This window comes from Falco naumanni, chromosome 6 (assembly GCF_017639655.2).
Source record: "Falco naumanni isolate bFalNau1 chromosome 6, bFalNau1.pat, whole genome shotgun sequence".
NCBI lineage: Eukaryota > Metazoa > Chordata > Aves > Falconiformes > Falconidae > Falco > Falco naumanni.
Genome location: NC_054059.1, coordinates 63,196,991 through 63,213,123, shown reverse-complemented (window position 1 = coordinate 63,213,123; position 16,133 = coordinate 63,196,991). Strand labels below are relative to the sequence as shown.

General features: G+C 39.7%; 1 protein-coding gene across 3 annotated transcripts in view; it reads right to left on the bottom strand.

Annotated features, from left to right (window-relative positions):
• Window positions 1-5,130: 5,130 nt before the first annotated feature.
• The window catches only part of HS3ST5 (heparan sulfate-glucosamine 3-sulfotransferase 5), a 195,618-nt gene continuing 184,615 nt past the window's right edge, over window positions 5,131-16,133 (bottom strand). For all 3 annotated transcript variants that reach the window (XM_040599479.1, XM_040599478.1, XM_040599480.1), the window contains 2 exons: window positions 12,064-12,202; window positions 5,131-6,881 (listed from right to left, as the gene is read on the bottom strand). In XM_040599479.1, coding sequence (XP_040455413.1) covers window positions 5,951-6,881; window positions 12,064-12,170 — 1,038 coding nt within the window. In that variant the 5' untranslated portion in view covers window positions 12,171-12,202 and the 3' untranslated portion in view covers window positions 5,131-5,950. The remainder of the gene's footprint in view (window positions 6,882-12,063; window positions 12,203-16,133) is intronic.

The following is a 16,133-nucleotide window of genomic DNA, read 5'->3' as shown; positions in this document are numbered from 1 at the left end:
ACTTATAGGTAGTGATGATTGTTAGCCTGGATACATCACTATTTCAGTAACATGCATGAGCCTTCAGTAACAAAATCAAGTCCTTATAAAGCAATCTAAGACTCACTAGATCTATGTTGTTAAGGTTTTAAAGTATTTTTTTTCTCCTCTGTGAAGTAAACCTTACGCTATAGACTCCAAACAGTGACACTGAAGTAGAACTGCAGCTCAGTAGCCAGTTGGGGTCCTTGGAGTTGACAGGTACAATAACAAAAAATGTCTGACATCTGAAGTGGCATTGTTTCCTTGTCATGTCTTATGGTTTGCTGTGTATTACATGTACAGTATATGTACTATATATGTATGGTATGTGTACTGTATCAAAGGACTGTATCAAAGTCTGATATTAGCATTAAATTCTCTTTAAAGCATTTATACGAAGTCCTTTCCTTTGCAAACAAGCTCTTTAGAAAGTAAAATTTGCCATAATTTATTCTGCATCTGCAGTCTTTTACAAATCTGAGGACCAAGTTTGGTGAGGGATCTCCAATAAGTTTGAAATAGTGTAGCAAGTGTTTTTTATAAGAGTAATTGAGAATAATTTAATAGAACAAACCATAGCATTTTCAAAGTGAGTTAGGAGGGAAAATAAAACTACTATTACCGTATCATTATATTCATTATCTGATTTTAGAAGTACTACCCAAACTTCTCTGATTCATTTCTTGCAAATTGATAGCATAGGAGAGTTTAGAGTGCAGCTCAGAAACGCTTTGTCAGTGGGTTCAAGGGATTTCTGGCTAAGTGCATCGAAGAGGAGGGCACTCAGTGCTGCTACATCTGAAGACCACCCTCTCTCACTGGAGACATCTGATGACTGCAAACCATTGAAGCCTGTGAATGTCTTCATGCTTCCCTTGTCTTTATGTACTTCCTGAAGGATTAACTATTGGCCACTTCTACTGACAGATCCTGCTTTGAAAAGACCTTTGCTCTGACCCAGTAAAGCTTTAGTGATGTTACTCACCTTTTTAGGACAGGTTAGTCTTCTGCTGGCATAGTGAACTGAAGCAGCTCCATGTGGAAGGAGTAAACATGAGTCAGTGCAAAGGAGAGGGAAAGAACACATTGTGTGGGCTGGGAGGTTGGGACCTTGGCAGGCATCAGCTAGGTTGACTTAAACTACTGTGGGATTGTAGGCTCCTACAAATCTGGCTTCTGAAGTTATTTTTGCACAGAAAAGAAAGAGCATTTTATCCCATTTTAAATGAAAGCAGCGATACCACTCCCTGTAACATTCAACTGCTGACCTTTTCTTCATGAAGAAGGGTTATTCATGAACTTGATGGTCACTGTGGGTTTCTCAGTCATTGTACCAAAACCAGCAGCAGTGATTTGTAAGGCTGTTGTTAACAAGCAATGATTCTGGATGATTAGCTGCTTTAGGAGGAACTGGGCCTTGAACTTTTTCAAGTGGGTATTAAAAATCCCTTCCAGTGATGGCTCTGTCTTTAGCCTTCTCCAGAGAAGCAGATAATTCATTTCAGTTATATGTTATTGCTGGAACTTCAATGAGATATATCAGTTAAACTGCAAGCAAACACCTTTTGTTAGAGCACTCAACCCTACTGCATGGAGATAAACCAGTTGCATGTGTGAAATCATGTCTGCAAAATAACTGGATGCAATGACTTCACTGTGGAATTTAGGTACTCCACTTTAATAATAACTTTATTCCATTAAATTGAAAATATCTGGAAGCAGAATTGTGGAATTTAGAAAGGCCTCAAATGCATGAAATCTTTAAGCTTAACACCATAGGTCTGTGAGCATTGAAGTAGTAAAGTCTTGTCTATTACAAAAGCATCATTTGAAAGCTTCATACAAACCATCAACTTTATAGGAGCTTTATTCTGTCACTGTTGCTAACATTTAATTGTTAGAATAAAATAGTTCTAGCTTGCTAAGTAATGATCTCAACAAGTCTCATTAGTATCAAGGAACCTATATTGAGGACAGGGAAATTAAGTTTCTCTAAATTTTTATTGTCATGTGTTTGTGGGTTGCTTGAACTTTTTCTTCGGTTTTCTTCAAATTACGATCTACACTTTGGTTTTAATATAACTCAAATCAAAAAGGAGAAGCAATATAAGTTAAATCTTTATCACGTACATTCAGACATGAATCTTTTGCATTCACTAAGCAGTCCACATGTTCTGGGTATATCCCTAAGGCATGTGTCTACTGTAAGTAGCTGATAATGTAATTTGGAACTGCAGAGAATTTAAATAATAGGCATATGCGAACAAACTTTAATGGCTCTATTCCTCAAGTTTATTGGTGTACTTTACAGTCTTGCTGTAGACAATGCCATGCAAGAGACATTGTTTACTGTGAGCTTCTTGAAAAGAGCTTCACTAAATTCTTTTTTCTGGAAGTTTACCTGCTATGGACCTTGAATTACTATACCTTCTGCCACTCAACATCATAGCTGAGGTCATCCAGAATGGGAAAAAGAAAGATTTCTTTAAGTTACTTCCTCACCTTCTCCAATAATAGAGGGTTCCAGTAAGTTGCACGGGCTCCCAACATGAGTTAGGTCAGCTAGCCAGGGAGTAAACATGCACAGTAGTGCTTCCACAGTTTGGGTTTGAACAGGGATTGGACTGGCTTGTGGCACTGAGCTTGGACCTTTGTGGTCAGTGCAATGCTGAACTAATGGGTAATACTGAAGAAGAACATTAATAGTAGAGGGAGACTTTCACAAGGATCACAGAGTGGTTGAGGTTGGAAGGGGGGTCCAACCCCCTGCTTAAGCAGGACCACCAAGAGCCAGTTGCTCAGAACTGTGTTCAGATAGCTTTTGAATATCTCCAGTGATGGAGACTCTGCAACCTTTCTGGACAACCTGTGCCAGCTCTTTGTCAGCCTCACAGTAAAAAAGTTTCCTGCTGTTCAGATGGTGCCTCCTGTGTTTCAGTTTGTGATCGTTGCCTCTTAAAAATCTTGGAGTACTATAATGAAATATGTTGCCAAAAACATCTCTCTTGTACGCTTAGACATCATGGCAAAAAAAGAAAAACAGGAAAAAAAAACCAAAGGAAAAAGTCCATTAAAATAGGCAAATACATTTTCATCATGCTTATTCTGCTTTCCTTAAGAAAAGGCAGTGTAGTGGGTTACTGTTAAATGAATCATTGATCTCCAAATGCCAGTCCTTTATATACTTATATACTGATTTCTGAAAATACAATTTCAATTGAATCTCTGATATTCTTTTATGCTGCAAACTGTTGTTCTATGTAGTTTAAATAGCAGCTGGGACAATCTGATAAAAACGCACAGAAATATTAGCAGTTTTTTATCCAGACATTTATCAAAGCTGTGAAGACTGCTATTTGACAGTACAGAAAATATGAAAGATGCAAGTCTTCAGAGAACTTGAATACTGGAAGTTAACAGCTGCAACTTCATATAGCTGTGCATCACTCTGCAATCATAAACTCCAGCTAAGAGTGCTCTTCCCAGTCTGAACAGTCATGATCAATTTGAATAGAAATTATTCACTCAGGATTTGGAAAGCAAAGCAAGGAGGTTGCAATGAATTATTCACAAATTGCTCCCGAAAAGGTAAATACCATAAGGTCAGAACTTCTCAAACTGGTTATGAATACTGCAGCAAAACCCCCATTAACCTAGCAGTGTGCTTTGGGTGGTGTGTTGGATCTGTGTATTAAGAACCAGTCTTGAAATTTTCTCTTCCCTAGGTAATGTCAGAAAGAGTTGAGGACATTGCACTGAAGGCTCAGTGGAAGTGTATCAGTTAGATCACAGTCTCCATGATTTTTCTGATCAGTGCAGAGAGATATTAATTTAATATGCATATTTCATGTTTAGAGGTAACTTTGGCCTAATTTGTCCCTTTCATTGAAAATACATTTCAGCCTTCAGTCATAGTTTGCAGCCAGGACTACATGAAGCCAGTATCACCCAAAGCCATCTGGAATCTGTCTGCTCACCTGAAGATCGTGAAAATGTAAAATTGGATAAAATCTCCTCATTGATTGCTATTAGATGAGTTAAATATCTCCGCCTTTATGTCTGGATGTGGGCAGGATAAATGGCTCTCATACAGGAAAACAGTGAGTAGTATTGTAGCTACTGCGGAAAATTTCACATATGCTCTACCGTGTTGTGTTGGCAAGGCTCTGAAGCAGCATGAAGAAAGGGCACATTGCTCACAGTGCTAGCACATATGATTAAAGATACAGCGAGACAAGCAGCAATCTCTCGCAAGAGTTTTAAAAATCACTTATTTAGAAAACCAACGCTTCCAAATCATGAGCAAGATAAACAGCCCACAGGGAAAACTTATTTTATTAGAATCTGAACTACCAGCTACTCTGATACTGTAGCTCAGAATATTCAGATGTTCTGGATACTTCCAAAATCTGTGTCCCCATCAATCTTTAGATGTTGGTTTTAAAGTGGTTGGTTTGTTGTTTTTTTTTCTCTTTCTTTCTTTTTTCTTGTTTTAAAGGAAATTTTTCAATTGCTTTTATACTTTTGCTTATGAGTCTTTAAGAGCCATACAATGTATAAAGCATGAAAATACTCGTTTCCTGAGCTAATTTCTTGTCCCTTACTGAATGGGAACATGACTATCTGTACCAGTAATAACACTGTGGTTGGTTGGTTGGAGCAAGTACATATATTACTAGATAAAAGCAGAGGTATCACAATTGTTTTCTTTGACTTGTGGAACATCACCAGCTTTTGGTGTTGAAATCTCTATAACTCTTCTTCTAATCTTGTCTGTCTGTCATCTTGGTTTTAATGGTGGCTCTGCTTTTTTTGATGCACCTGGTTACAGTACACTTTTGCAGTCATTCTTTAGCCTCACGGGCTACTGCAACTGTATTAATTATAACAAACTGCTGCAACAGAACAGCAATAATGTTCTCTGAGGTGTGCATTACACCAGATTCCCAGATGGATGAGTTTTTTAATAAACTCAGCTTCACCGCACGTATCAGTTTTCTCAACCATCTAGAAACCAAGTTTACATGTGCAGCGCTCTCATACCCATGCACATGATCTGTCTGGGCTAAGGGACCACGCTGATGTACATCAAGCAAAGGTGAAAAGCCATTGCACATATAGGTAATTTTAATCCATTCCATTTTTAAATACCACAATAAATTTAATTTTCACAATAAATTAAATAGCCATATTCAGTTTACAAAATAGAATTACTTAGTGTGAAACCAGTATTTACAAACATTGTACACTATGTACACAATGTTTAGCTTTGTTGACACACAAGCATAGAATTAAAAATTATTTGACCTTTTTTTGACACATGATTGACATGCTACAAGTGACACTATGGTCCGTACAATAAAACAATAGTGCAAACTCACCACAGGAACTCTGAAACAATGTTGTTTGTATGAGATAAGATATTAATTTCAAATAATAAGAAAATAGTACTATCCACTCCCATTGTAAAAATTCAGCACTGTGTGTAAAGTGTCAGTATTCCTTTAGCAATATACATACCAAATATAGCCTGAAGATTATGTTTGCTCACAGCTTCACAGACTTTTGACATGAATTTTAATGGCATGACTAACATTCTTATTAGATCAATAAGTATGTCACATAAACACTTCACTAAGTGAGAGGAATACTGACCCTTTTGACGGTGTCTGACTTTATTTCCCTAAATACCTCCTTTCCCTTTATTATTATATCTTAAAAGATACAACTATGCTGACAGTAAATTTATGTTAGTTACTATTCTGTAGAAAAAATTGATCCCACCATATATTTGGTCACACACTGCATATGTACACGTATGCATGAAAAAAAGTTACTTTGATAGCCGTGTCTATGAAAAGTGCATATTTTAGCAGAGACATTTATTGCATGCCTCAGGTGCAACAGAAAGTGTGGTATGAAATTTAGTCTAGGGCCAGTTAAATGTCCTCCCAGTGATCTGATAAAATTTTTGATTAAAAGGATGAAAGAACTTGCGCAATTTGGTAATGACAGAGGTGTCCACCTCTGGATGGATGCGTCCCTTGCTACCCGCCAGGCACTTGTTAAAGACAATGTTAAATCGCAAGCAGTAAAACCCTCTGGTGGCATTGAAGTATAAATTGTACTGACTTATCCTTGGAGGAAGATTTAGGAACTTCTCAACCAGCTGGAGTTCTGGCAGTGGTTCTGTGATGAGCCGGTCGCCGTCCACTATATGAAACTGCTCGATTGGGAAGTATTTTAACCATCTCTCCAGATGTTTTGTGTAGATGCTGGTTCTCACCGCCTTATACTTAGTGTTCACTTCGCAGGTATTAGGATCAATAGCCAGCTTCTCAAATTTGTAGTAAGTTTTGTTCTTTCTTTCCTTACCTTCCAGCACCTGAGTGTAATCAGAAATAGCTCTTGTGGTAGGTTCCCTGACAATGATCAATAATTTGATAGATGAGTTCATTTTGTAAATCCTTTCAGGTACTTCCTCAGTAATAAAATATGCAGGGCTTTTCTCAATTGTTATTTGATGAGGGTAAGAAAAAGGCATTTTTTTCCGGTACCACTCGATCCCCTTGGCATAGTTCTCATCATTGTCAAAGAAGTGAATCTCTTGAGAAGCTTTGACCACTGCGGGATGAAGGTTCAGCATCTCCAGCAGTGCTCGGGTGCCTCCTTTCCGCACCCCAATGATAATGGCCTTGGGGAGCTGCTGAACCAGATTGTGCAGTCGTATTTGTTCCTTGGTGGCATTGCCCTTTCGGAATTCATGGAGAAGCCCTCGCTTGAACTGCAGAGCTCGCAGTGGGATTTCGTCCTGGCTGCGGGGTCCAAATCGACCGTCAATGGGGCAGAGGGGCTGCAGTCTGCAAGCAAAATAAGAGATATTTGTAAAAAGAGGGGATCTCTTAAGGTAAGTTTTCCATGTAAGGCAATCACGCTCTTGGAAACCTTTTGCAATGTAATGTGATGTGTCCATCTTTCAATTTTTATTTTATTCTGCTCACGGTTAAATTGTTTGCAAATGGTTTGATTATTCTGGTATTTTGCTGTGATTTAGCTGAGTAACTCCTAACTCCACCCTTCTGGTCTTTGCAAGCATAGGCACTACGATCACTGTTCTCAGGGCTCTTGAACCTTGCCTCACCTCCCACATTCCTCATTATTTTGTGATTGCTTTGGCAGTTTTTAAAGCATTCTGAGATTAATTTTATTTGGTCATTTTGATCTGATAATCCAGCTCATTTAAGTCATCTCTTTCAAATGCTTTTTCTATTCTAGCCTGAATTCTTTCCTGTGCTTCCCATTGTGTTGACTTTATTAGCTGCTGATCCAGAATTGGCTTTTTTAGTGAAAAGGAGCAAAAGGGATGAAAACCAGCTTTCTAGGCATAACGTTTCAGTGTTTTCCCTCTTCTTAAAAAGATGCTCGGTGTTTTCCCTGCAAATCAGAATCGGAAAGATCAAGGTTCTGAACCTTGAACCAGACATGATAAGCAAGGCACAGATAGAATGGCAAGAAAAGTTTTTAAAAATACATTTATTACATCTTTACGTCAATGATTTTCTTATAATCATTTATTATCCTCCCAGTGAACTTCATTTTGTGCCTTACACTTTCTTCTTTTGCGCCTGCATTTTTGTGCTTCTCTTTTATATTCACCTGTTTTCCACTTTACTAATGCTCCCTTCTTGTAATTCATGTCACTGTATGCGAGAAATGATGCAGTAAGAAAAAAGTTAAAATTTTGCTACTACAGAACCTTGAATAAGCCCTCACCTCCACTCCCAAATCAGCACTTTGGTCATTATATAGGCCAATATTGCACTGAAGGCTAAATTGGTGTGTAGACAGAGCTTCCAAAGTCCTACAGAAAAATATTATTAATAATTTTGCAGATCCATGCTCTCCAAAATTAAGGATATGTAAGAACAAAGGTTGCCTAGGCAATTTTAATATGAGCTCACTGTGCATGTATATTATGATACAGTTCTTAAATTACATGGCCACATGCTATTATTTTTTGCAGGACCCCTGCCTCAGCTAGCATACCAGATGGGCGATGCTCATTAATAGCTGTTTAGGTATTCAGGATTTATTCTGGTTTCTCAGCATGTGGCCCCTCACTCACTCACTGTATATTATTCAAACCCTGCTTTCAGGACAGAATTACTTATTTCTTTATGGCTTTTCCATCCATCACTGCTTGTTGGGATCTCTAATTTGACACTGACGTTAGGACAATGGATGGTTTGGACAAAGTAAGTTTGATCCCCCTGGCTGACCTGCTAGCTGTTTCCTTGATTATCCAGATGCTGAGAGATAGATATAGCCTGTCCAGACAGAGCCGAAGAAATAACCCAGATGACATTGCTGAGTTCACATAAACTCTGGCTAAGTCCTGCAAGACTAATTAGAAGTTGTGATGAGCAGTGAGTTCCTGTTGTTATTTCTTTTCTCAAGTTTCTAGTCTCTTCTTTTCCTTTACTATCTGCCACCTACTGAATAAGAGCCTGACTTGGTGACGAATGCTGAATCATTGAAACGCTGATGCAAACCTGCCAATTGAAAAACCCAAAACCAAACCCAAAACGAAGTAGAAAGCAATGTCTTGACTTAACAGTGGTACAGATCAGACTGTGGTGTGGCTGGCAAGACAGTCTTTCTGCAGCAGCGAGGTGGCAGTTAAAAGCATAAGAAACAGAAGCTGCAATTGCTAGCTCTGTTCTTCTCTTCCCTCTCCTTCTGTGTATTTGTTATTTGTTTTCAAGCAAAGAGGATTCCACAACAGCAGTTCCAGACCCATCTCAACTAATTTTATCTCTTTTTTTCTCAAAAAGACAGTTATCACTGCCTTCAGTGTAACACAACAGCTTGTCAAACAGGGTGGTTTCCTTTAAAAGTAAATAAATACTCAAGATATCCTCTAGCCTACGGGAAAAGATTGGATGTTGTTAAAAGTCCTTCCTCTACCCTTTACCTTTCAGGTTTTTTACTCTCCCCTTTCATCTCCTCTATCTAAACAATAAAAATTAGCCTTTAAAAAGATCTGGGCAGTGGTGGTACTAAGCAGGCAGTCAGATCTTGGTAGTTGAATCCCCAAATGTAACTATTTGCTGTTACATTGCAACATGATAATATTTTTTATTATCTGAGTAATATTTTCCATTAAAATAAAAGTCTTTAAAAAAAGATTACATGACCTCTATTATATCACTGAGTTGCTCTCCCAAAACAGGCAATTTCTCAAACTGCTACAGTAAAACTCCACAAACATTCTTCTTGAGAAAACCCACCATAAAACAACTCATCTGAGAGAACTGTATTTTTCACAAATTTCAAAACAGCTAAAATAAAGCCGGACAGACTTAATGACAAGTAGCAGTGCTGTCTCTCCTGATCCAGAATACTTGCTATTTTTCTTCCAATGGAGGCGTCGGAGTGGCAAAAGATTATAAACCTGGTTCCAGCCGGAGCAATTTGGCGCATGGAAATCAGGTATGGAGGTTCCCCATACTGATGGTGAGGGAGTCAGGCAACTCAAAGACTGAACCAGATCTTCTCAAAATTGCCAGGCACAGAATCTATTTGAGCTTTCACTTACTAAACAGCTCCGTGAACTCAGGATCTGCAGGACGGTGGCTGCCTCTCGAGGGAAGTGCTCAGCTTATCAAACTTGATGACTCGATGAATTTGATAAACTAGTGGCAGTTTCCCTTTGGGCCTAAGAAAATTCAAAACATTCCTGTTGAAGAGCCCAATCTGAGGCTGTTAAATGTGGGCCACTGATGTATGTGATATAAGAATTATTTACTTTTAAAAAAAAAAAAGAGGGGAAAAAATGTAAATATCTACCGTAAAAAAAAAAAAAAAAAAAAAAAGGAAGAATTTGAAACGCAGAGGATGTTAGTGAAATCCTTACAAACACTTAACAAAACATGGCCTTGGGGTAAGGAACAGACACCATAAACATGTTAAGCTGGGGCACAACAAGATAAACTCCAGGAGAACTAAGTGGTTAATGAGACTAAACAGAAAATTACTGAAACTAGGTGTGAACTACCCTGATTAGCATACTACAAGGTCTACCCTCGAGCAAATAGAGCCCCCTACTAGTAAAGCCCCCTCCCCACAGAACATGTGCGGTGGAAAAAAGGAACACTGTACCTTTAAATGGAGATGAGGCTTGTAAGAACCTATGAAAATTAAGTGTGACTAAATGTAATTGTAAACAGTTTTTCAAAGTGTATAAAAAGTTTTGCTATGTGTGAAGAGGCAGGTTGGCTTTGTGGATTACCAGCCAGCACCCGTCTCTGTGCAGACATGCAATAAGCAAATATCTTGACTCTGTGTGTGGATCAGCTCTTGCACACTGCGTGAAGAATCCAGATTTGGGATAATACCAGCTCTCTTGTTCAAATTAGATCAGCATAAATTATTGGAGCCATTCAGCATCCTTTTACTGACAGACTCAACAAGTTTGGATTTTGCTCTAGTGCTGAGGCAGAAGAACATTTCCAGTTAATTCATCTGTGTCTCATCCTTTCTAGTTTTTCTTTCTCTCTCTCTCTTTCATACCAAGTCCAAATACAAGGACTGGTTTTTAGCAGTGTGGTATTTTTCACACTGGATAATGCAAAAGAATGAAACAGAATTTTACTGTCATTGGCAACATTATATATGAAACCAGTGGAATTCACTGCCGCAGGAGGTCAGCAAGTCAAATACTGTGGCAAGATAATTTTATAGCCATCAGTAAATTCTGTAGATGTGCAAGCATAGATAATAGCATAAGGTTAATTAGATTTCATGCCTCTGAACATAAAATATACTTTCGAAAGAGCCGGTAAGGATTTCTGCCTCCATTTACAGAATGACATTATTCTCAGTGAAGTTTTCACCTCTGAAGCATCAGAGGTGCTTTAACCACCAAGGGAAAGAAGATATAAATTCTGGGGCTTAATTTGCAATGCATTTGGTCTTAGCTGAGTACATGGTCTCCCTCTTCTTCTGCAATGGATTTAAGCAGCTGAAGAAGGCACTCAGTGATCTCGAATGGAGCTCAACATTACCTAGCAATGGACACTAGGGAGCTCTGGTTTTGATTCACTTTCCACACACTCCATGTTCACACAGCATTGTGTCTCAATTTTGAACTCAATTAATACTTTCCTTTATTTAAAAGAAGGACACTAGAGCATTAGCACTGGCAAGCTTTCTACCAGCTTCTGGAAATCTTGAAGTCTTATTTCATTCATTCTTTTGAAAGAGCTTTTTTATATCCTGTCTTTGTGTAGCACCTAACAGACCAAACCCAGGTCATTTTTAGGGTGACAGAAACAGTGACGTTGGTGCAGGTAGCGCTACTGCTGCCCTGTCAATAACCAGCCAAAACTCAGCTTGGTCGAAAGTGCCAAATAGTTTTTGATTTTCTCTGCTGGATTTTCTACTGCTCTCCAGGAAATCACTTGCAGAGAAAACCCACTTATTTAGCATATTCAGCTCCAGAAAATACTGGATAATTAACATAGTTAAAATTCTGAAACCCTGAAGCAATCTTTCAAGTGAAATAGTATTCAAAACTTGACGAGCTACTCTGTAGGCTCATACTTAATTTTAACTACCACTGTAGCACATTAATTGCTTGCTCATAAATTTAGAAAAGACGATATATAAATACATCATAACTGTTTTGCTGAAACTAGAGGTCAACACACAGATGCACACAAACAAAAATGAGTTACTGTAATGACATTTTTACTGGATGCTGTTTTATTTCTTCTCTGAAAACAAGTGTCAGTGTGCTTAGAATACAAATGGACAGACAGAAATTCTTCAACAGTGATGACCTGTGACTCTATTTTCCTATTTTCTTCTCCAAAGAGGCGGAAAGAACAGTGAAAACTACTACTAGAATAGACAGTCTTTCTGTCTTTCTATACGAGTAGACACTACAACAGGAAAGAAGGAAAAAAAGGAAAATAAATCAGATCCTTGAAGCAAAAACTTGAACAATCCTAGTCCATTTATTATTAAAAAAGAACTTACCTATCCAAGCTCCCAACTCTGGCAACTAGATATAGGAGACTTCCAATAGCAAGGCTGCCTAGCACAAAGAGCTTCTGTCTCAGCAACGCCTGCTGTTTGAATAGCATGGCCCTCCATCAATCTTCAGGACTTCTTCAGTCTGCAGAGACAACAACACATAAAATACTCATTGGAAAGCAATATGCAAGATAATGTTTAGTCAGTTGCTGCAAGTGATTAAGCCACACTTGCAAAATCTTTTTAAACTGCAAAATAATGAGTTAAAACTGTTTTGTTTGCTATTGTTTTTCTGTCCTACATGGTAACACTGGGCAATATATCTGGGATAGGATGACAATTCTAGAAGTGATAGTTCAGCTACACCCACCATTACTAGGGCTGTCTGGTAGCCCCACTGTGGGTCTTGACTGTGTAGAGGCTTGTACTGTAATAGGATCTCTTCTTAGGTAAATATGTTTAGAATTTAAGCCCTTCAGAATCAGCCTGGTTTAGATTTCAACAGAGATTTAAATGCTCTGCTGTCAAATGAGGCAGAAGTAATCAGGAGTTAGACTTGCAGGTTCTGTGCACACAGTGTATGGGGGCACATTTGCTGTGTCTCTGCTATTATTAGAGTGTAAGCTGGAGAGGTCTGTGCCAGCAGACAGACCTGAGAAGCATGTAGCTGGGGTGGGCACAACAATGATTTTTGACACCAGTGCATCCTACCAGCTCTCCCTGTGCTGAGTGTCAGCTTGGGCTGTTCTGCAGAGAACCTCTTAAGCACCTCATCTGCCTGACGCCAGCCTTGGCTGTTCACCTCAGAAGCGGCTGGGACACAAACTGGCATCCTTGAACTGAGCATGCCTATAATCCCCAGATTTCAGCAACACCAAAGCATAGACTTAATGTTTGTTTTTTTTTCTGATGTGCTCCAGAGACGACCTAAAGCCCACAAATGAACTTTGCTTCAAATACTTTTAGATATGAGGCAGGCAGGAGTCAAAAGATAATGACTTTGTGCCAGGAAGATTCAACTAGAATCACCAGGAGTCCCTAGGTAAGGTAGAAGGAAGAGCTGAGTAAACCTGTTTGTCTTTAGCTTGACTCTTCCCTAAGCCTGAGGTTTGTGCTCAGGACTGCAGACCTGTTTAGGAGACTCAGCTGCATGCCTAATACCTTCTTACAAGGTATACTGAGGAGAACGATCAACTCTTCTTTTCAAGAGCACAGCCCAAGATAATGTGGTTCTTCACTCTGTACCAGTCCTTGGCTTTCTTATAAATATAAAAGACAATTAAACTCAAATCCTCTCACTGGCTTAGGGGATGTAAAGCCATATCATCTACCTACTGAATGAACGCTTTAATCACCAAATTGATCCTCTCAATAAAAAAAAAAATATAAACTTGAATCACTTGAACTGCTCATCCATAGTCTAACTTACTCAGCCAGTGAATGTTTAATGTATTATGGAGTAGTTTCCGCAGAAATGGCTTTTTATCTGGATTTTGACCAGACTTACTTTGAACACATTTCTATGTCGTTTCCTATGTTTTACTACTAGCAAAGCTCCTTTTGCAGCTCACTTTCTTCTTTTCCAGCCTCAGAATTTACATCAAGCAAGACTGGGATAGAGTATTGTAAGCATATAGCTATATAGAGAAGCAGAGTGGGTAGTGAGAGTACAGTGTTTGACTGGCCACTGTTAAACAGAGCCTACAAATGTTTCTTTGTTCTGCCCATACTTTTAAATTTTTTACCCAGAAAGCTCTCATGAGACTCCAGGATATAGTTTGGGAGCTACTACAAGCCAGGGACAATTCCCAATAAGCAGTATGGATGCAGCCTGCTTGCCTTAGTGCTGGCTTGACTTTAATGGTATGGAAGCAGGTCACTCCGTAGTGGTTGTCTTCAAGGGTGGCATAGTAATTCCCAAGCACATTTATTTTACTGCTATAGAGACAGCCTTTGTAAGACCAGCCCATCATCTCTTGATAAAAGAGCCATGCCACACTGAAGCTCTGAGTCTGACTGAATCTCTAACACACTAATACCCAAACCACAGAAGGCAAAGGCAGGCAGAATGAAGAACCACCCACTGTAGAAGAAAATTGGGTTCAAGACCATCTAAGGAACCTGAAGGTGCACAAGTCCATGGGACCTGGTGAGATGCATCCACACGTCCTGAGGGAAGTGGTAGATGAAGTGGCAAAGCACTATCCATCATGTTCGAGAAGTTGCGGCAGTCTGGTAAAGTTCCCATGGACTGGAAAAGGGGAAATGTAACTCCCATTTTTAAAACGGGAAATAAGGAAGACCTGGGAAACTACAGGCCAGTCAGTCTCACCTTGGTGCCCAGCAAGATCATGGAGCAGACCCTCTTGGCACATGGCAAATAAGGAGTTGATTGGTGACAGCCAACATGGCTTCACTAAGGACAAATCTTCCCTTGCAGATTTGGTGGCCTTCTATGACAGGGTTACAGCCCTGATGGATGAGGGAAGAGCAACTGACATCATCTAACTAGACTTGTGCAAAGCTTTTGACACTGTTCCACATCGCATCCTTGTCTTTAAATTGAAGAGACATGGATTTGATGGGTGAACCACTCAGTGGATAAGGAATTGGGTGGATGGTTGCACTCAAAGAATTGTGGTCAACGGCTCAATGTCCAAGTGGAGACCAGTGATGAGTGGTATTCTTCAGGGTTTGGGATTGGGTCTGGTGCTGTTCAACATCTTTGTCAGTGACATGAAGAGTGGGATTGACCTCATCCTCTGCAAGTTTGCTGGTGACACCAAGCTGTGTGATGTGGTTGACACTCTGGAGGGAAGGGATGCCATCCAGAGGAACCCTGTCAGGCTTTAGAGGTGGTCCTGAGTAAACCTCATGAAGTTCAACAAGGCCAAGTGCAAGGTCCTGCACTTGGGACAGGGCAATGCCCAGAATCAATACCAGCTGAGCAGAGAATGAGTTGAGAGCAGCCCTGAGGAGGACTTGGGGCTGCTGGTGGATGAACAGCTCAACGTGGACCAACAATGTACAGTTGCAGCCCAGAAGGCCAACAGAATCCCAGGCTGCATCAAAAGAAGCATGGCCAGTAGGTCGAGGGAAGTGATTCTCTCCCTCTATTCTGCTCTTGTAAGACCCCACTGGAGTACTGTGTTCAGCTCTGGGGTCCCCAACAGAAGAAGGACATGGACCTGATGGAGCAAATCCAGAGCAGGGCCATGAAGACAATCAGAGGGCTGGAGCACCTCTCCTATGAAGAAAGGCTGAGAGATGGGTTTTTTTCAGCCTGGAGAGGACAAGGCTCCAGGGAGACCTTATAGCAGCCTCCCAGTACATAAAGGGGACCTACAAGAGAGGTGGAGAGGGACTTTTTACAAGGGCACATAGTGATAGGAGAAGGGGAAATGGCTTTAAGATGAAAGAGGGCAGATTTAGATTAGATATTAGGAAGAAATTCTTCACTGTGAGGGTGGTGAGGCACTGGCACAGGCTGCCCAGAGAAGCTGTGGATGCCCCATCCCTGGAAGTGTTCCAGGCCAGGCTGGATGGGGCTGTGAGCAACCTGGTTTAGTGAAAGGTGTCCCTGACCATGGCAGGGGGCTTGGAATGAGATGAGCTTTAAAGGTCCCTTCCAGCCCAAACCGTTCTATGATTCTATGATTCTAGTTTACTAGTAATAATAGTAACTCCTTAAACGGCTAGGTCATAACTTAGGATCACCTATCATACAGGATAACCTATCATACATAATATATTTCTTTTTACATAGATAAAAGCAACCCTGTTATAAGAATTCTTAGATAAGATCCTTATTGCAAAAAGAATCATATAAAACATACAGTAAAGAGTTTGCGATGTAAATACAGAAACAGGAAAAATATTTCATCCTTTAAAAAATAAATGAGGAGCAGAGGTACAGAGAGATTAAGCGATTTGCTCAAGGTTACAGAGAAAACCTGTGGCACCAGTGGCATTCAGTGTGAAATGCCTGAATTCCTATCTAGTGCCTTAACCACATGATAAACTTCTTCCTTTTTTGTAGCATACTTTTTCTTAACATTGAAAAATAAACATTA